The sequence below is a fragment of the Pteropus medius genome, unplaced genomic scaffold (genome assembly GCF_902729225.1).
Source record: "Pteropus medius unplaced genomic scaffold, Ma_sr-lr_union100, whole genome shotgun sequence".
NCBI classification, from domain to species: Eukaryota; Metazoa; Chordata; class Mammalia; order Chiroptera; family Pteropodidae; genus Pteropus; species Pteropus medius.
This window is the reverse complement of record NW_024355109.1, coordinates 1,388,116-1,406,982: the sequence shown is the minus strand read 5'-3', so window position 1 is coordinate 1,406,982 and position 18,867 is coordinate 1,388,116. Positions and strand designations below refer to the sequence as shown.

Below are 18,867 nucleotides of genomic sequence, written 5' to 3'. Positions count from 1 at the left end.
TTTCTCTTTCCAAGGCTCTGGTCCCCTTTTCTGTGTCTTTCTGGATGTCCATCTCTCATACCCTGTTTCTGTCTCTGTCTCTCCTTTCTCTCTGACTCTTCATCTGAGTGTCTCTGCGTCTGTCTCTGTCCATCTTTCTGTCTCCCCCTCCCTACCCCCACCCCCACTCCTTTGTCTGCCACCAGGATTCCACCCTGGTGACAACAGGCGCTAAAGCAGGGAAGCAGGTGTGCACCAGAGGAGGAGAGAGGGTGGGGCGTCAGGCCTGCACGACCTCACCACCCCCACCTCCATCTGACAGGGACCTTTTTTGGTATTCCTCTTCCTCCTTCCCTGCCAAGCCATGACACTGACCTCTAAGGGAGCCGGCCCTGGAGAACAGGACTCCTCACCCCTCTGAGCCTCTTGGTGTCTCTGTCTCACTGTCTCTGTCTCTTACCGTCTGCCAATTTCTATTTCTGTTTCTATGCATTTTTCGGAGGGTTCTCTCTGGGTCTCTTTCTTGGGCTCTCTGCATCTCTGTCTCTCAGTGTTCTTCACTTTGACTCTCTCCCTCTCCGCACATTTTTGTCTCTGCATTTCTGTGAGTGTCCCTAGTATCTGCCTCTCTGTGTCTGTGTCTCCAGGTCTCTCCATGAATGTCTACGACCCCGTTTCTGTCTCTCTGGGTCTGTGTCCATGTCTCTGCCTTTCTTGCTCTTTCTGGTGTCTCTCTTTATGTCTCTACAGTTCTGCCTTCATGGGTCTTCATTACTGTCTCTTCCAGGGCTCCGTTGTCTTTGTGTCTCACTGTATGTATTTCTCTCTCTGTTTTCCCTTTCTTTGCCCTTCTTCCCATGAATCCATCTTTTTTTCTCTCCTTTAGTCTCTGTGTGTCTCTTTGAGCCTTCCTCTCCCTATCTGTGTCCCTCATGAGGTGCAGAGAAGTTCAGAATGTCCCGTATTGGAGACCCAGCTCTGTTCTTGATGTGGAGCATGGCTTCCGGGAGCCTCCCCTACCCCAGTAGACACACACAGCCACTCCCAGCTCAGAGAGAAGCTTTATTCCTCAGGGCCATCCCCAGGGCCAGGGCAGGGGCAGGAAGCTCAGCCCTCAAACTTTTTCTTGCGGCCCTCCATTCCACTCAGTGCGTCGATGTTCTTGCGCCAGTCTCCCACCTCCCGGTTTTCCTGGGGAGATAGAGTCAGAGGTCAAGGTGTCTTCCTGGTCTATGGCCTCTCAAATATCCCCCGCCTGCCCTCCAACCTGCAGGATGCTGTGTTCTGGACACCTACCCAAGGATCTGGATCTGGAATACTTCTTGTCCTCTCATCAAGTTTGCCCCATAAACTTCTTATCTCCCTACTCCTGCACTTCCTGTCTCCCACATACATTTCCTGTCTCCCTCCTGCACTCCCTGTCTCCCTCTTGCATTTCCTGGGCCCCTCCTATACTTCCTGTTGAGGACCACTTACCAGATACTGCTCCCCACAACTCCAAGCTCTATCTGCCCTCATAATGGGATTGTTGCCCCTACACCCTCTCCTCTAAGCATCCCCTTTCCTGTCCCTAGTGACACTCACCTTCTCCGTGTCCTCCTTCTTCACCTGCTTGAGGTGGGCCCGCAGGTCTAAGGACTCCTTAGCCCTGGTTCCCAGCAGCGCCTGCATCATGGCATCCGCAGAGATCCGCACCCTCCGCAGGGTGGGCCGCTTGAACTTGCCCCGAAGATCAAAGATTTTCTGGGTCAGATCTGCGATCTGTGGGCAGCCATAAGGGGAGGTAGAGACCCCTCCCTCCACTTCTCCTTCCACCCTCCAGGCCTCATCCAGGGTCTCCCTAGCTCAGGCTCCCACCACCTTCAGAACAAAATGTAAGTTCCTCATCCCGGAACTAGACATCCTGTCCAATCTGCCCCAGCCTCATCCCTCTGAAAACCACCAGCACGTCCCCATCCAGCTACCTATGTCTCACGGTTCCCTATCTATGCCTGAGCTCATTTACCAACACTCAATGCTCCAGCCACATATCTTCACAAACATATTTTCTGCTGTCCCAATCCCTGGCTTTTGCATGTGCTGCCCCCTCTGCCTGGCCATAGTGTAGTCATCCTTCTGCCCCCTCCTTGCCACTCACGGAGTTGTCCTGGGTCTCCTAGTGTCCTCAACCACAAGTAGCTGTAATGAGTCAGGCTGAGACAACAGCCCCAGGCATTGCACCCTACCCTGAAGGGACCAGACTGCCTCCCACCTCTGTGATGTTCTTGGTGACTTTTGCCTCCACATCATATCTCTCCTCATCCACCTTGTCCACACGGGCGTGGAGCTGTCGGCACAAGTCCTGATAGAGGAAAGTGGGATGTGTTGTTGGGTTAAGTCTGGGGGCCTGGACTCCAGGGTCTGAGGGAGGATAGGTTCAGGGCCTGGACTCCTAGGTCTAAGGGAAGAGAAGCTGGGGACCTGGACTCCTGGGTCTGAGGGAGAAGAGAACTGGGGACCTGGGCCTCTGGTACTGAAGGAACAGATTGAAGCAGGACTCTGGGGAACTGCGAACAAAACAGAACTCCAGAGCCAGGAGTCCTGAGACTATGACAGAATTAGAGCTGATGGAACCGACCTCTGGGTTTTGAGACTGTAGGCAGCTACAGGCCATATTTCTGAACTCATGAGGGTAAGAATTGGGAGGTTGGATTCCAAGGTCCCTAGCAGAAGAGGATGGGTATTGACTGTATCGGAGCCCCAAGGATGCAGGACGGGATGCTGGGAGCCTCGGACCCCAGGCTGGATGGGAGTCCCTGATTGGAGTCGGTACCTGCAGCTCCTCGAAGCTCAGCCCAGCCAACTCCAGAGGCTGGCACCGCGTGCTCAGAGCGCGACCCTTCTCTCCACGCCGCTCTTCCGCCTCCCGCTCCAGCTCCTGCTTCGCTATCTGCAGCATCAGGGTCTGCGGATAGGACGCCAGGACAGCAGCCCACCCAATGGATGGGTGAGCATGGTGCAGACCGCGCAAGGAGGCCACCTCAGCCCGGCGCTCCCTCTAATCCCAGACCAAGTCTTCAGTCTTCCAGAGACTCGCCCCCTCAACGTCCATCATTCCTACCATAGCGGGGCCTCCTCGCTGCAAAGCCACGCCCCAACACACACCACTCTAAGCCTTGCCCACCCAGGACGATCCGAAGCCCCGCTCTGAGTTTCAAGCTCCGCCCCTCAGAACACCTAGGCCCCTTCTCCAGGCCGGTCCACACCTTCAGCTGCAGTTTTCTCGAGGCGGAGATCTTAGACTTTTTCTGCCGGGGTGAAATGGAGAGAGGAAAGATCAGGGGCGATCCGAAGGTGGGCGGTGGGAAGGGCTTCAGAACCCGCCCCCTCAAGTCAGGTCCAGATTTGGGCCCGCCTTCAACTCGAGCCCCTGGTATACCGAGGCTACGCTACCCAGCACCATCCACCATCTGGACTCACTATCCCCTTAGCAATAGCAGTTCTCACGGGCAACAGGATTCTGCCCATAGGCATCTCTGACCAATCCTTGCCCTGCCTCGTGCAGAACTCCGCCCCTGATGCCCCTCATCCCCTAGGGCTCTGCCCATGACGGTAGTCCCACTTCCATTGAGGACCCTGTCCCACCCCCACCAGAGCAGGAATTTGGACCCCTACGAGGCCCCCCCCCACTCCGGCCCCGCCCTCACCTTGGCGTGAGGTTCCGTGGCGTAGGCGCGGTAGTTGACAGAGGAGCGGCGGCGGACCGGAGCAGACGCGGGGCGCGGGTCCCCGGCCTGGGTTGGGGAATGAAGCCGCGTTACCACCTGGACCCTCAGCCCCTCTCCAGGCTTCTCCTAGGGCTCCAGCCTCCCGCCTCAGAGCCCTCCCTACAGCGCCCTCCCCGGCCCGGAGGGGCCGGCCCACGCGCGCTCTCACCGCATCGCTGCTCCTGGAGGGAGAGAAACCAGGAAAGAGGATTAATGCTGTGCCTGTGTCCTGTCCAGTCCGTCTCCTAAGGGACCCCAGATCCTCCTCTGACCAGGAGATCTAGGTCCCGCGTCTCGGGTCCTAGGAGTCTGATTCCCAAACTTAAAGCCCATTCCGTTTCTCAGAAGTCCTGTTCCCATCTCCCTTCTCAGACCATGGGTGCCGCCTCGCAGCTCTCACCTCTACCAGGAACCTAGAAAATCGCCCCACCTCCCACTGCCTCAGGCCTCAGGAGACCAAGTTACTAGCTTCACTCACTCGTCCGCCATGCTGATACTCCTGCCAGGAGTTACAGGAGGCAGAGAAGGGGCAAGAGGCTCTTGGAGGGTCAGTGAGGGAGTGTCCGGGATGACCTTGAAGACCCCTGGGACTTCGGTCTCGTCCAGGCTGCTCAAGCCTTGCCGAGGACACTGATAAAGGGCAAGGGCAGAGACTAAATATACTGCTGCCCCCTCCTTTCCCTGCCCAGGATGAGAGATAACGGGGCGCGTGAGGGGTGGAGTGGGCCGTGCTCCAGCTGGATCAACCATCCACATTGGCAGCCTAGGAATCTGGTCCCTTCGCTCTGACCCAGGAGTCCAGACCTTTAGGTGGTCCTCCCTCAGACTCAGGAGTCCAGGCCCCAACCCTGCATTAAACTGCAGTCTGGGGGAACTGGAGCTTTGTCTTTCTTATTCATCTTATGGTCAGCCTCAGTGCCCCAAACCTGCTAACTACTCAATAAAATTTTATTTTTTTAGGCGAGGCAACCCTTGGTTGACCTCACAGATTGCAAGGACCTTGTCAGCTTACGATCCCTTATTTATTTATTTTTTTTTACACCTATAGCACCTGGTCTTCCTAGGTGGTCTCTTATCCAAGTACTATCCAGGCCTGACCCTGCTTAGCTTCCTGAGATCAGACTGGATCGGGCTTGTTCAGGGTGGCATGGCAATAGACACATTTTGTTGATTTGAGGTGTGGGATGCCCAGGGACTCAGGCGACAGCACCAGGAAATCCACTCCGAGTCCACTTGGAAACCCAGAAATTGGATCTTGGCTCTCTTCTCTTGACCACTTCTGGCCCCTCCCCTGCCCCAGCCCTGGAGACAGAGGACAGGAAAGACACACAGACACATGGAGAAGAAGACCAGGCTCTCTTTACTTGGACCACGTGGGTAAAGATCAGCTCCAGGAGAGGAGACATCCCAATCCCCAGTTAGGAATGGGACACCTGGGGACAACGTAGATGGTCGGAGACCCAAGGCCCAATCTCTAGGCTGTGTTTAGAGTCTCTGGGGGTGGAGTGTAGAACTCTGAGAGAACAATCTTAAATTCTAGGAATAGAACATAGAATCCCAGGAATAGAATCTGAAATTCCAGCAACCTCTGGGGTGGAGTGAAACCTATAAAGGTATAACTGAGTGTTCTGGAGGCAAGCTCTAATTCCAGGACCTGACTTTAGAAGTTAGAGATGGGGACTTGGTTTCTGGGGATCTAGTCAGGCTCTCTTGGTTTTGGGTTGGAGCTAAAGCCTCAGAGAGTTAACCTCAAGACTCTGAGGGCAATTGGAGAGGTTCAGAGGGTGGGGTTCAGCCTTGGAGGGACTGCATCAGGTCCTCAGAGGGCGGGTTCATTGCCTCAGGGGATGGGTCCAGGACTTCAGGGGGCTGATCCAGCACTTCAGGGTGTGGAGCCAGGACTTCAGGGGCTGAAGGCCTGGACTCCACTGCTGGGTTAATGCAGTCAGTAGCAGAGTCTTCTGACCTGTAGAAGCGCGCGAAGGTCTCTGAGGGCCTGGCCCCGGGCTCTGGGGCAAATCCAGCTGCCTGAGCTAGCTCCGCAACCCGGGTGGTAAACCCCTGAAGCTGCTCATGCCGCAGGTCCACCAGGTACCTGAAATCCAGAGGCAGTGTGTTAAGGGACCTGGCTTTCGGGCCCCAGCCTGGTTCCCTGCCCTTCACACTGCTGGCTCACCGGGCTAATTCCACAATCAAGCGTCCTCCAGGGGCTACACAGGCCCCGAGCTCAGGGCTGAGAAGATGGACCATCCTGTGTAGAGAAACGGAGAGGGCTGAGGCCAGACTTTCAGGTCTTGAGGGAGGAGGGCCTGGGGCCTGGACTCTGGGTCTGAAGGAGGAGGGGCTGGGAGATGGAAGCCTGGACAACCCCAGGCCCTCTTACCCACAGGCCATGTAGAGAAGATGGAACCGTCCCTTGTAGCAGCTCTTGTGGTGGAGGGTCTGAGCAGAGCCGAGGGGCAGGAAGTGGACAGTGAAGGATTCCGGGCTGGGGGCTGCTGGAGAAGACTGGCAGTTAGGCAGACACACAAAGCTTGGATGTCTTGAATATCTTTTTCATCCTTTCTCTTGGGTGGATTCGTGGGAAATTTTGGAATGTTGACTCCGGTCACATAGGGTGTCCAGGCAACTGGGAGGGCCAGGTTGGGGAATGGTTAGAAGGAGCATGACCAGATTGGGGGGGGGGTTCTCTCCAAAGGTGAGCTGGGAGAGACCAGCGCCTCCTTACAATATTCTCAGCCCCTTAAACTTCTATAGGAAGGCGTAGAATCTACTACTGGAATTCAGAATGCTAAAAATGGTGTCAGGATTTAGAAAAGGGAGAGAAATACAAAGAGGAGAAAACGGTCTACAGCCATGCTACCCTGAACAAGCCCTATCCCTTCTAATCTTGGATGCTAAGCAGGGTAGGGCCTGGTTAGTACTTGGATGGGAGATCACCTAGGAAGACCAAGTGCTGTAGGCATAAGAAATTAAATAAATAAATAAATAAATAAATAAATAAATAAATAAATAAATAAATAAATAAAAGATTGTTAAGCTGACAAGGTCCTTGCAATCTGTGAGGTCAACCAAGGGTTGCCTTGCCTAAAAAAAAGAAAAGAAAAGGGATGGACTGTCAGAAAGGGGCACTCGCTTGTCCAAGCATTGGGAACCATATCTGTCCACGCTAGCCCTTGAAAGCCCTGGAGCCTGAAGCTCCAAAAGGGGGCCCGGGTCCCACTCGCTCGGGAAGGATGATGTATCCACTTTATCATCTGAGCCGCCTCCCATCTCAGGGGAAGAGCTGAGTCCACCGATTACCAGGCTCCTGGGTTCCATCCGCTTGGCCCAGCACCTCCACGGGGTCTTGCTGCGCAACTTTCCCACACTCCCAGGCCGCCATCGCTCTGAACAGCTCTGTCACATTGTGCTGTGTGATCTCGCCGGCTGTCTGTGGGGGAGAATAGGCGTGGCCAGAAGCTCAGATAGGACAGCGAGGGCAGGGCTTACAGTATGCCACCCTCCGACCACTCCACCCCCAGAGTTAGCATCTGCAGGACGAGCTTGGGTTCTCCGGGCTGTTTTAGTAAGCAAAGAGGGAAGGAGATGTAGCCCAAGGAGGCGGAGCCCAGAGCTTTGTGGGCGGGGCCTGGATGCAAGGGGTGGGGCTCGCAAACACCTCCCCGGCACCAGCACCTAGTGCTGCACACCTTGATCGGCTTCCCGTTGCTAGTCCGCAGGAGGCTCTCGTCGTCAGCTTCGATTCCAAAGGCCACGAAGGGCCCCGTAGCGATGTCTCCCCAGTACCCTCGCACTGCCACACGCTCCCCGCGCTGGGAAATTAGGGAGAAAGAAGGTGGGTGAGGTCGATGTTGGGGATTTCGGCTCCTAGGTCCTCCAAAAGAAGGAGCGGGCCAGGGCAGGGAGTGGGCACGCACGTGGCTCATGAGATGACCCGACGCCAGGGTCCGATTGGGCACATGGTAGGCACTGGAGTCTCTGAGTTCAAAGGCAATGCCTGTGTCCCTCCAGCGCCGGAACTCGTGGATGTGGATGACTCGGGCCTGAGGAAAGGGGAGGGAAGAAGAGGGGCCTCAGCGAATCCGGTGTGTGGGCCCCAGGCTCTCCTCCCAAAGACCCAGGAGTCCGGGCTTCGGGTCCCTCCTCTTTCACACCCAGGACTTGGGGACCCCAGACCCCTCACCCCGCGGTCATGCAACTTCATGTGTAGGTCCCAGTCGCTGACACCGCGCCGGGCGTCGTAGCGGGAACCCAGGTAGTGGCGCAGCCTCGTGTCCCAGAGACAGCGAATGGGGAAGGACTCGGGCCCCTTCTCCCCGCCAGCCCAGAAGCGGAACACGGCCTCCAGGGCATCCCGCTCTCGGAACTGCACGGCCGGCACGCGTGGGGAAAGAGCGAAGGAGAGAGGCTGCAGGGAGAGCGGCCTCTCCTGTTTGACCTTCCTTTCCACCCCAGGGCACGATTCTCCCGTTTCTCAAATGAAAAAAATGAGGCTCAGAAAGTAGAAGCCACCCCCTAGACCAAATTCCACAGCACAAGCCGCGGAGCTACGGGTCGAACTCCCGAGCCCCCATCCCGCTCCATCACCGCAAATCCTTTGGGGCCGCCCATCTCCATTCTTTTCGTGGCCACCCGGATCCCAGGCGGTGACGGACGAGGCCAGGCAGCGGCACCTTCAGGGTGCCCAGGCGGAGCCAGGGCAGCTGCTCCGCCATGCGGTCAGGCTCTGGGACCAAGTGTGCCAGGCGGTCAGCCTGAGCACGCACGAAGGCGGCCACCGGGGGGCGCAGTAGCGTGTTCCCCCACACTTCCAGGAAGGTCTCGCTTTTCTCTGCGGGAGGACGGAGAAAAGTGGTGCGGGGAGGATGGTGTGAGTCCAGAAATAAGACCCGTGTCTTAAAGCTATAATTAGCTTTATAGAACAGCACCTTCTGTATGACGCAGACCATCCTTATAGAATCTTATTTCCTAGTCATATGATGAGTACAACAGACCCTGGCAAACTTCCCACCCACCCCAACAGCTAGAATGTGAAGAATGACTTACACCTCTAGATCTCCTTATCTGTTCCCCCTCCCTAGATAACCCCAAACCTGTATTTCATGTTTGTTTTCCTTGCCTTAAAAAATAAAGGTTACAGAGGGAGATGGAGATAATATGTATGTTAAAATTTTACAATATAAGTTGTTTCATTGTAATTAAGAATCTGAGATAACTATATACTTTTAGTTGTATATACATATATTTATGTCAGTAAATTTATATATCCATATATAAATGGTTTCATTTTGATTATTTAAGAACCTTATCAAGAGACCTCTATACCTTTGGTTAGGTGTAGATAAGATTAGTTTAGTTCTAGTTGTTTAAGAACTTTATACACAGTACACTGTGAAGTGTGTGCAGTGTATTACGAAGATCCCGGGCTACTGCTGACAGCTACCATTCATAATCGCAACAATAATCACTAAGATGCACTGACTCTATCTGTATAGCCAGGAGCTATATGGTTTGTTTGTTTGTTTGTTTGTTTGTTTTCATTGAATCCTCAAAAGTACACTGTGGGGCAAAAGCTTTTAGATTTCCTATCTTATAAATGTAGAAACTGAGGTCCAGAAAGGGGCTGACGCTAGCCCAAGGTCACACAGCAAGCAGAACCAGAATTTGAACAGAGCCTGAGTCCAGACTTTGCTCTAGTTACTGAGCTGAAGTTGTTGTTACTGAGAAATAATCACTTTCTGCCTTCCTGCCCAAACTCTCCTCTCTCTCCTTCTTTTAGTCTCACTTCCAAGGCTGCCTCCTCCAGGCTGACACCCTGTGATTCACACCTCTCACTGAAAGAGGCCTGGGAAGGACTGAGCTCCACTCAGCCAAACTCTCTCCACATCTGGGGACTCATTAGCTCTCAGGAAGTTTCCTAATCTCATCTGGACTTACCTCACTGTAGGAGGTTTTGAACACCTGAAAGTTTATTGTGGATTTTTTTCCCCAAAATTCTCTCAAACGAGTGAGCAAGTGATGAAATGGGGAACAATGTCTAAAATGTTTAACTGTATCATCGAAATGCCAGAATTCCTGCAGGGAGGGGAGAGGGACTGGGGGTCAAAATGCCCAGGTCCTTGCAACTGACCTTGCAGCCCCATCTTCGCAGGGTTCTCCAGGACTAGGCTGAAGACCAGCATGTGTCGGGCCACAGCTTCCAGATTATTCTCCAGCACGTAGAACTGGAAGGATGGACAGGGTAGAATGATTCTGAGATCTGTGTCTCTGGCTCCTGGGGAACCCAGGCGTGAGAGACCTCAGCCCCCTCTTTCCACAGGACCCAGAATCCTAGCTCACTTGGAACCTTCTGCGAGGCCAGAGTGCCGCGCGGGCCAGGGTCCGCAGCAGGTGCCGCCCATCCACGGAGCCCAGCAGCAGCACATCTAGCTGTGGGGTTCCGTGCTCTGTATCGGCCTGCGAGTCTGGGTCCACAAGAGGACCTGGCAAGGCGACAGCGGGCTCGGGATTAGCCTGGAGAGCGCCCCCGGCAGCCGCCCCAACACGATGAACTACGACTCCCAGCAGGATTTACAACTCTGGCCTAGGTTTGGAAGGGAACTGTGCCTCTAAGCATTCTGGGACTCGTAGTCTGCAGAGAGACCACCTGGGAAGTTTCACCCGGGGACGCCCCCTGCCGTTGGAGCCTCAGAGAACGTTAAGGCAGCCTGTGTGACAGATGAGGTCCTGGACTGGGGGACTCACTCTCGGCCTGCAGGTCCAACGCTGGGGACAGGCCCCACCAGGACACGGAGCCGAAGCCCGTGCCAGAGCCTGCTGGTGTGGTCATCGCCCTGCGGGACAGACATCCAAGGAATCCGCGAACATCGTCTCTGTGTCTACCACCCATTCCCCTCTCACCGTCCCGGATTTCTCGCCTCTTTCCTCCAGGTGACACCCTCCTCACCTCTATCCTTCCAGATATCCTGTGGCGGACCCCTTCTCCTTGCGAGGTGCTGCGCTGCGATTCCGCGCCCCTCCACAACTACGGCTTATAGCTCCCGCCCTCTTCGATGAACCAGCCAGTGAGAATTTGCCCATGATAAACTAACCAACGAGAGCAAGAGGGACCCGCCTGCTTCGAACTTTTGGCCAATTGGGAACGTGTCAGAGTCAGACGCGTGGACGCGGTTGTCATGACGACGGCGCTGGACGAGAAGGGGCGGGGTCGTTAGAGATTGGGGAGGAGTCGGGGGAAGTCCAAATTTCTGGGATGAGGAAGGTCTGGGCTGATTCAAAACTAGAACTGAAAAGAATTTTGATTAATCCAAATTAAGTGAGATGGCCTAGACCTTAAACAATAGATCTCTGTGTCCCTTTATCTCTCATACTCTGACGCTACCACACAGGACTTCTCACCAGGTGGGAAACGCAGGGAAACCCTGGGGCCCACCAGCACTGGCCCCTGGTTGTTAAATTATCAGGAATTTTGTGACCTGGCTATTATACTCAGTCATTACTAAAAATGAATTTTCTTACTAAATTAACTACTGAAAATTAAGTTCCAATTAAATACATTGCATTAAAATAAAGATAATACATACTTGAAACTCATACTTCTTATTTTACTATATTTTACTATTTTTGATGGTCTTATGGTTATTTACATCTATTGTATCTATATGAAGAAAATACTATTTTAATGCAATGGTTTTTTTAAAAACATCAAATTGGTAAATTGCAACCACAGACTGTCTACACATGAAGTTTTATTAGAACTAGGGCCAGGATTAGGATGAGGCACAGTGGTCCAAGCGTAGGGTCAGATCCTGTCTTTAAAATGTTCACATTTTGTTCATTGTGGGTTTTTTTTTCTGTATTTTTATTTTTAAAAACATTGCACTAAAATACTATTTATCTTGATTAATGAATGTTTCCTTTTTGGCGAGGGGAAGGGGTGGCAGGAGGGGGCCTTGGCTTTGCCTTAAATTTGGGGACCCTCATCCTGACCCTGAGAAATATTTAATGTTGGTGCACTAGTAGACATCTCTTCCCAACTCCATATTCAGTGATTTCACATTCCTGGCTTGAAATCAACCAAAGTGAGAGTATTTGCACCACATAAATGGGCAAACCACACACCAGGGTTTCAGAAACTTCATAACAGCACACACGAGAAGCAAGCAAGTCCTCTCTTGTCTGCAGGTGTGTATTTTCTACATTGTTCCTGCTAACATCCTCCCCATTCTCCCTCTAAAAAAATCAGTTCATCCTTCCAATCCCCAGCTGGGAATCATCCTCTGAGTTCTGCTCCTACCTCCCCAGCCAAATGGCCACAGCTGTCTACTCTGTGATTCCCAATACTTCATATTGGGGCAACCAGACAGCAAGATTCTTGATAACGTGGCTTTTGGTGTCAGACATGCCTGAGTTTACATCTTGCCCTGTCACTTGCTGCTGAGAGGTCTTGGCCAGGTGACAACCTGAATTCCACAAGAGCAGGGACTTGAGTGAGACACATCTCCAGATCAGTTCTAGCATCCAGCACAGAAAGCAGTACCCAAAGACCCTTGGCTCTCTGCCTCTTCCCCTCGCCCAGCTACACAACCTTGGAAAAGTCATGATAAACTCACAAATGAGTAAGTGAATTTTCATTGACTCCTCACAGCACTCAGAGGGGCAAGTGAATGAATAAATGAAGGAATGAATAGATGAGCAAGTGGGTGAGAGGCTGGATGGGTGTGTGCATGGGTGAGTTTCCCTCAGTGTGTTGCCAGGATAGGCAGCCCTAATCCCACGCATGTGATCCCACTCCTGGAGGTGAGGCTCCCTCTTGGGCCCCTGCCCCCACCCCTCCCCATCCCCAACAATAAGCACCCACACAGGCCACCAAAGTTGCTGAGTATTTATTTGGCCCCAGGGGGAGTTCAGGAATTAGGTTGGGACAGGAGTGGGAGGTCCTGTGTAGAGTGAAGGAGACAGCAGGATGGGATCACTATCGTCAAAGCAGAGGGTCGGACCATAGGTGGGTGGGTGGGTAGGTGGAGAACCAAACTGCTCCCCTCCCCACAGAAGTCCCTGGGGTTGCTAGGTATGTGCTGTGGGAGAGTTGGCAAGTTATCATGATTGGCATAATGGGGGTGAGAAGGCAGGAACAGGTCAGATGACTGGGGGGGTGGGAGCTAGCAGTCAGAGGAGGCTTAAAGGTAGGCCTGAGCGTGGCTTTGGCCAGGAGTCTGGGGTCAGGGGCTTGAAGGTGGGGTCAAGGCGCAGGCAGTGGCCTCACCCGGTCAGGGGGCCGCAATGAGTGCCACTGGGCAATGGGCCGTCGGGGGTTGGCCAGCATATCTGCCCAGTGCCGCAGGCCAGCCCCACCAGCCGCTGCCCCTACAGCAACCCTCCCAATGGCCTCATTCTTTCCCAGCTTATCGTAGTCCAACACGGTCAGCTCCACCTGGACATTCTGGGTGGGCAGGGGAGGAAGAGGAATAAGGGGAGTTGGGGGTGGAGGCACCGGAAGGGGCTGGGGATGCTCTGAAATATTTCTTTCTGCAGGATCAGATTCCACAGGCAAGAAACCCTCAGGACCCCGTTTGCAAAGGATGGTTAGGGGCCTTCTTAGGAAGCAGCCTCCTAAGTGGGGCCAACCTCCAGGACTCTTAGGTGGCTGGAGGGGCCTGCCCCTAAAGGGCTGTAGGGAAGTCTCTTTTTTTTAAGTAGCCATGGCTCCTGGCGGGGGGTGGGGGATGGGGGGGGCGGCATCTAGGTCCCACTTGGGGCCACCTGGTTCTCATAGAGTGAAAATGAAAACACAAGCTCAGAACCCAGGCCCTGGCTTCATGGGATAGCTAAGGAGTCTCTTTCCCCTAGCAATGGGGGTTTCTAGGGGCCTGGGGCTCAAGAGGAGGGAATATCTGGACCTGGACCTGATCTGAACTCACCTGGACTTGGTCACAGGGCACCTCGAAGCTGAAGGCCTCGTTGTAATAGGGGTTCAGGGTGTTCTTCTTGATGGTCGTTTTCTTCTTCCGCACCTTTTTGCCACCCTGCAGCAGGTGGACCTTGACATATGGATCTGGAGAGAGGAAGCACGAGTCTCAGTCCCTCCGCTGCTGAGTCCAAGGGTGTCAGATACAGGGGATGGCATGAGACTCTTCTTTGGAATAGATACCCCATGCACCCCTCAGGTCTCTTCTGTCTGTGCCCGAATTGAATCTACATCCTCTCATTGTAGCCTGAACTTCCCTCTCCTCTCCCCTAGGGACCCTCCAGCGGAGAAACTGTCAACCTCAGCCAGAGCACTCCCCTGCCCCCTCCTTGCCCACACACCTGAAAGCCCTCCAACGTCCATCTTCTTCAGGTTTTTAGCCTCCAGGACGATGACCGTGAGCTTCCCGGCAGTGGGAACATAGCGGAGGGAGAAGCAGATGTCTCCCAGCTTATCCTGATAAAAGACAGAGAGGAACCCATCTCTAGAGTACCCACTGCACATCGCTCCCCCTTGTCCTGGAGTGGAATGGTCCAGAGCTAAGACTCCAGTGGTACGATCCGAGGGGGGAGGCGGCAACCTATCAGGAGCGCCCTTGGGGGTACCCCCCTGCAGCAGGTAGAACATCTGGAAACGGTGGGGGGGCGTCGGGCCCAGTTGCGAGGGCGGGGCCAAGTGTGCTCACCTCCTCCCGCGGAGCCGCCTGCAACTCGCGCCAGGCCAGCACTGGCCGCCCCAAGTCCACGGAGCTCATGGGGACCCGCACTTCCCCAATGGCATCATTGCGGGAGAAGCGGTCGAAGTCGTACACTGCCATGACCAGTACCCTGCCCCCCAGCTCCACGTAGGGAACCTGGAGGGGGTGCGCCCAGAGAGCACAAGGTGGAGAGAAGGCAATCAGAGAGGAAGCGGGGCACCGCACATCAGGGCAAAGGAGACAAGTGGGGCAGCGAGGGGCACAGGGGACAGTTGGGGGGGCAGTTCGTGGAACCCAAATGGAACAACCCAAGAACCAAGGGAACAGCCTAGGGGTCTGTAGTGCCCCAAAGGGACTACCCAGGAGCCAGTGGAATAGTCCCCAGAGCTGGTAGCTGCCACTTGAGCTGTGGCTACCTCCAGAAAGAGCAGAATAGATTGGTCCCCAGTGTTCTAGGGACTGGGGACAGGCTTCCAAGTGTGGGGCACTGCGGCCAGGTGCTTACCTTGAAGGCAAAGTTCTCCTCAAAGTGTGGGTTCAGCGTCTGCCGGTGTACCTTGGTCTCATGCCGCCTCCGCTTGTCTGGCAGCAGGTAAACCCGCACATAGGGGTCTGAAGAGCCACCCAAGTCCAAAGCCGCCAACCCCTTGGCTTGCAGGATGCCTACCAGCAGCTGTACAGTGATGAGGGGCCCCTAGACTTAACTTTTTTTCTGGACCCTCCTGGGATTCCCCCTCCACCCCCTGCCAAAACCTCCCCATGGTCCACACCCACCTGGCCACTCTGGAAATCGTAATCCAGTGAGTACTGCAGTCGTCCTAGCTCATGCTTCTCTGCCACCTGCTGCCCAGGCCCGGACAGTGCCGGCTCCAGCTCCTCCACTTCTGGCTGCACCTTAGGGAGGTGTAGGGCAAGGGCTGGTGAATCTTCCCTCCTGTTATCCTCCAGACCCAGAAGCCAAGGGAGACTCATACATCCCCTCAGCTACACCTTGAGCACTCGTAGGCTAAGGAGAGTCAGTGTTTGACTAGTGATGTCTGCCAGAGGCAGGGAATAGCCATAGCAACACATATACAGTATGTCAATGTTTGATTAGTGATGTCTGCTATGGTTGAGGAACACACGTTGTAACAGGTAACCATGCCTAAACTAGAAAAACAAGCACGATAGTGTCTCATGGCCTTCAGGATAGAGGTAGGAGATTTTATTGCATAGCTGATGGATATATTGGGGCGGTTGTGCAAATTGCTATGTTGCTTAATGATCTTTTCACAGCACAATATGGAGGAGAAATGGCATATTTACTGTGTATTTTCCATTCTAAATAAGAACAAGAAAACCAGAAGGCTTCTTAACCTAAGTCACCAATTTTCAAAATTCAATGTAAATCAGAATTCCCGTGAGTAGTGTGGTAAAAAGCCTTCACTTCGGAGATTCTCACTCAGTAGGTTTGGCGCAAGGTCCAGAATTTACATGTCAACAAGTATCGAAGGTGATTCTGATGCAGATGGTCTTTGACTGTCACTGGCTAAAGGGTAGGGATGGAGACTGGATACCAGAACCCTAAAGGGCCTCCCTTATGGGTAAGAATTATAATAGCTATTTATTGAGAAGGAAGGAGGGGAAATACTAGTTATGAACCATGAACTTGAGGCTCAGAGAGGAACAGTGAATTTTCCAAGGTCACACAGCTGGTTTCTCTGGGTTGGAAACCCAGGGCTCCTTGGCTCCAGGTGAGCATCATTTCACTCTGCATTCAGAGACCTAATACTCAGGTCCTTTAACCTGTAACTTTTCACTTTCCACTCCAATGGCCTCTTCCAGCTCATGGTTCCTTTCTCTTCTCAGGGCTGCCATGAGCCCTCCTCCCTGGTCTCCTTGCCCCAGGTCAGTGCCCCACATGAGTTCCAGGGTGTTCATCCTAACACCCATCTGAACCTGTCTTCTCCTGCTCAAAACTCTCCACAGCTCCCAGCCACCCTCATTACATGGACACTGCTGGCTCTCTAGCCACTTCACTCTAGAGCACAGTGGATCTGTGTTCTACGCCCCAGCCAGTGTGGAAATGACTCTTTGTTTTCCAAATACATGTCAGAACCTGGATTCCAAGCCTCTGCACATATGCTTCCTTTGAGCTAGAATATCCTCTCTATTCTTGGTTAACTCTATGTGTCACCTCCTCCAGGAAGCCTCTGGGACCCTCTAGACCGTCAGGTAGTTTCTCTGCACCTCCATATGCCCTGTACTGCCACTAACATGCCATGTACAACCCTGAATTGTGAATGTCTGCGTGCATGTCTGACTTCTCCACCAAGCTGGAAGGTTCTTGTGAACAGTGAGTAGGTCTGGTCAATCTCCAGGTCCCCAGGATCCAATTTGGGGCTAGACACACAGGAAAGATGGGCAAATAAGGTGGGCATGGGGGGAAGGGAGCAGGGACTGAGGTTGCTGGACTATGGAGGAGAGCAGGGGTAAAGAAAGGGGCAGGGCTGAGGGGCTGGGCCAGGCCAGACCTTGTCTATATAACTCTGGCCCAACTCCTTCACTTCCTGTAGATGGACCTGGGCTTGGGCCTGGCTCTTCTTGCTCATCCGCCTCCGACAACGCTTCCGGTAGAGACAGAAACAGCAGCTGAAGATGAGGAGGCCTGAGACCAGGACGATTGTGGCCAGGGCCCAGGGGGGCACTGCAGAGGGAATGGACACAACAGACATTGAGGCCTTAGGAAGCAAGCTGGGTAGTTCAGTCTGGATGACATGTGGAAGTTGGAATCCTGGCTTTGTTTTCCCTCCAGCCATATCCATTCCGTTGTACTCCCGTGCTTTTCTTCCAACTGATCTCACCTATAAAGTGATTTGACACCCTAATCCAGGCTGACACTATCTGGCTTTTCTTGCCTAGTACTTCCAACCCCTATTCTAATTTCTGCTCAAGTCCTGATGCTCTTAGAATCCTTAACCCCTCATCGGGCCTCAGTTTCTCTATCTTTAAAAGGGGAGAGGTGGACCTTACAGTTCACCAAGCCAGGATTCCAATCTGTTCCACACCCCTTGATCTAGTTCTCATTTTTGTGGCAAATCTGTTCATTTTCGATTTCATTTAGATTCCACCACGATACCACCCAGATTTTCCAGCCCGCCAGCCCAGTATGCCCGTCCGAATCCCGCGCCCAGGAATCCTGGCCGGGCTTTCCCTTGGCTGCTGCCTCGGGTCTGGCTCACCTGGGCCCTGGCTGATGCGACTTGAGTCTGGAGGCGAGTCGGACGCAGGAGGCCCGGGGGTTGGGGGCTCCGGGAACATGGCGGCGGGGTCCTACGGTCCTTTCTGCGGAGGCAGCCCAGCGCCCTAGCGCCCCACGCCCACCCCATGCCACCATTGAGTCTTCCCAACAGCAAAGAACCCACATCTGCACCCTGGGCGACCGGCCGCACGGTGGCATGCCGGGGATGTCGTTTCATCCTCCCACGACGGAGGGCGCACGCTGTGTGTGCGTTCCCGGACCTAGTCCCGTCCTGAAGGGATGTCCTCTCCTTCCGGGACCTCCGCAAGGATCTCCGCTCACTTTTGCCCTTTTCTTGCCCCTCTGCAAGTGGGCGAAGGAGAGCCTGGGAACCAGCACCCCGGGTTGCCCAGAGCAACGCCTGGCTCCGCTTTGGGTGGGGTGGGAGCCACGCTTGTTGCGCTGGCAATAGCCCGTTTCCACGACAACGGGCGGAGCTTACGCACGGAAGCCAAGTCCCCGCGGGGCTGGCTGGCTCTGTGCCCTGTCGTGCCTGGGATCCCAGACCCGGATCCCTGGATGAGCGAGGGTGAGGAGGGGCGACCTTCCCGTCGATCCAGGCGCCCACATCTGGGAGCTGACTCGGGCGTCCCTCCTCTTCCACTCTTTCCAGAAATGTGGGGGCGAGGGGCTGTCTGCTGCCTCTGCTGGGCTCCCATCCTTCTCGGCCTGCTGGTCTCTCCCGCGCATCTTGAGCTCTGTGTTCACACCTATTCTCACGACCGCCTCGGTCCCTACTCCTAGCTCTTGACTCCCTACTTCTGTCTGTACCCCCATCGGACCCTTGCCGCTCCCCCGCGTCTTGCTTGCCCTCTGCCTGTTATCTGGTCTCGGTCTCCCGGGGTCTCCCACTTTCTCCCTCTGCTCACTCCTCCCTCTCCTCTGGCTCTTTGTCCCCACATCTGTCTCAATAAATCCCAGTCTCAATGTTTCAGGGTCTAGTCCTCCCACAACCTCTGTTGGTTCCACACAGGGTCTCCCACACACGCACACACCCCTTCCCTCTAGGGATGGGAGGAAGGATGGTGTTTAGGGAGGGGATCCCAACAGCTCCTTACCAGCTGGACCGGACCCTCCTGGGAGACGCTGAGGCGCCGGCGCCAACACTGACGCGGAAGGGTGGCGCTGTCCTGGGTGCTGATCGCGAAGTGCGGTGGGGCGGGGGCGCAGCTGGGCGGAGCCGGGCCGGTGTGTG

General features: G+C 54.3%; 3 protein-coding genes and 1 pseudogene across 5 annotated transcripts; 1 reads left to right on the top strand and 3 right to left on the bottom strand.

The window, feature by feature from the left end:
- Positions 1 to 1,021: 1,021 nt before the first annotated feature.
- On the bottom strand, positions 1,022 to 4,333 carry TNNI3 (troponin I3, cardiac type). The gene is made up of 8 exons (XM_039857186.1): positions 4,204 to 4,333; positions 3,895 to 3,907; positions 3,666 to 3,752; positions 3,225 to 3,266; positions 2,792 to 2,923; positions 2,231 to 2,320; positions 1,564 to 1,740; positions 1,022 to 1,170 (listed from the first exon to the last, which is right to left on the bottom strand). Exons 1-8 carry the CDS (start codon positions 4,212 to 4,214, stop codon positions 1,087 to 1,089), a joined length of 636 nt encoding a protein of 211 aa, XP_039713120.1. The 5' UTR covers positions 4,215 to 4,333; the 3' UTR covers positions 1,022 to 1,086.
- DNAAF3 (dynein axonemal assembly factor 3) lies at positions 4,229 to 10,803 on the bottom strand. Of its 3 annotated transcripts, XM_039857172.1 has the most exons (13): positions 10,675 to 10,803; positions 10,473 to 10,561; positions 10,068 to 10,210; positions 9,859 to 9,952; positions 8,402 to 8,559; positions 7,912 to 8,094; positions 7,646 to 7,771; positions 7,418 to 7,540; positions 7,029 to 7,158; positions 6,109 to 6,223; positions 5,902 to 5,976; positions 5,692 to 5,820; positions 4,229 to 4,355 (listed from the first exon to the last, which is right to left on the bottom strand). In XM_039857172.1, the coding sequence occupies exons 2-13, from the start codon at positions 10,555 to 10,557 to the stop codon at positions 4,337 to 4,339; spliced, it is 1,380 nt and encodes a 459-aa protein (XP_039713106.1). In that variant the 5' UTR covers positions 10,558 to 10,561; positions 10,675 to 10,803; the 3' UTR covers positions 4,229 to 4,336. The 3 variants fall into 3 exon arrangements, with proteins under 3 accessions (XP_039713106.1, XP_039713105.1, XP_039713107.1); XM_039857171.1 differs by lacking the exon at positions 4,229 to 4,355 and having other exon boundaries at positions 5,063 to 5,820; XM_039857173.1 differs by lacking the exon at positions 4,229 to 4,355 and having other exon boundaries at positions 5,571 to 5,820; positions 6,109 to 6,354.
- Positions 6,572 to 6,690, top strand: LOC120598413 (uncharacterized; annotated as a pseudogene).
- A 1,796-nt stretch (positions 10,804 to 12,599) lies between the features above and the next one.
- SYT5 (synaptotagmin 5) lies at positions 12,600 to 18,841 on the bottom strand. Its single transcript, XM_039857120.1, has 9 exons — positions 18,731 to 18,841; positions 17,614 to 17,737; positions 16,906 to 17,078; positions 15,167 to 15,286; positions 14,898 to 15,065; positions 14,381 to 14,548; positions 14,037 to 14,151; positions 13,649 to 13,782; positions 12,600 to 13,170 (listed from the first exon to the last, which is right to left on the bottom strand). The coding sequence occupies exons 2-9, from the start codon at positions 17,690 to 17,692 to the stop codon at positions 12,970 to 12,972; spliced, it is 1,158 nt and encodes a 385-aa protein (XP_039713054.1). The 5' UTR covers positions 17,693 to 17,737; positions 18,731 to 18,841; the 3' UTR covers positions 12,600 to 12,969.
- Between the last annotated feature and the right edge of the window lie 26 nt (positions 18,842 to 18,867).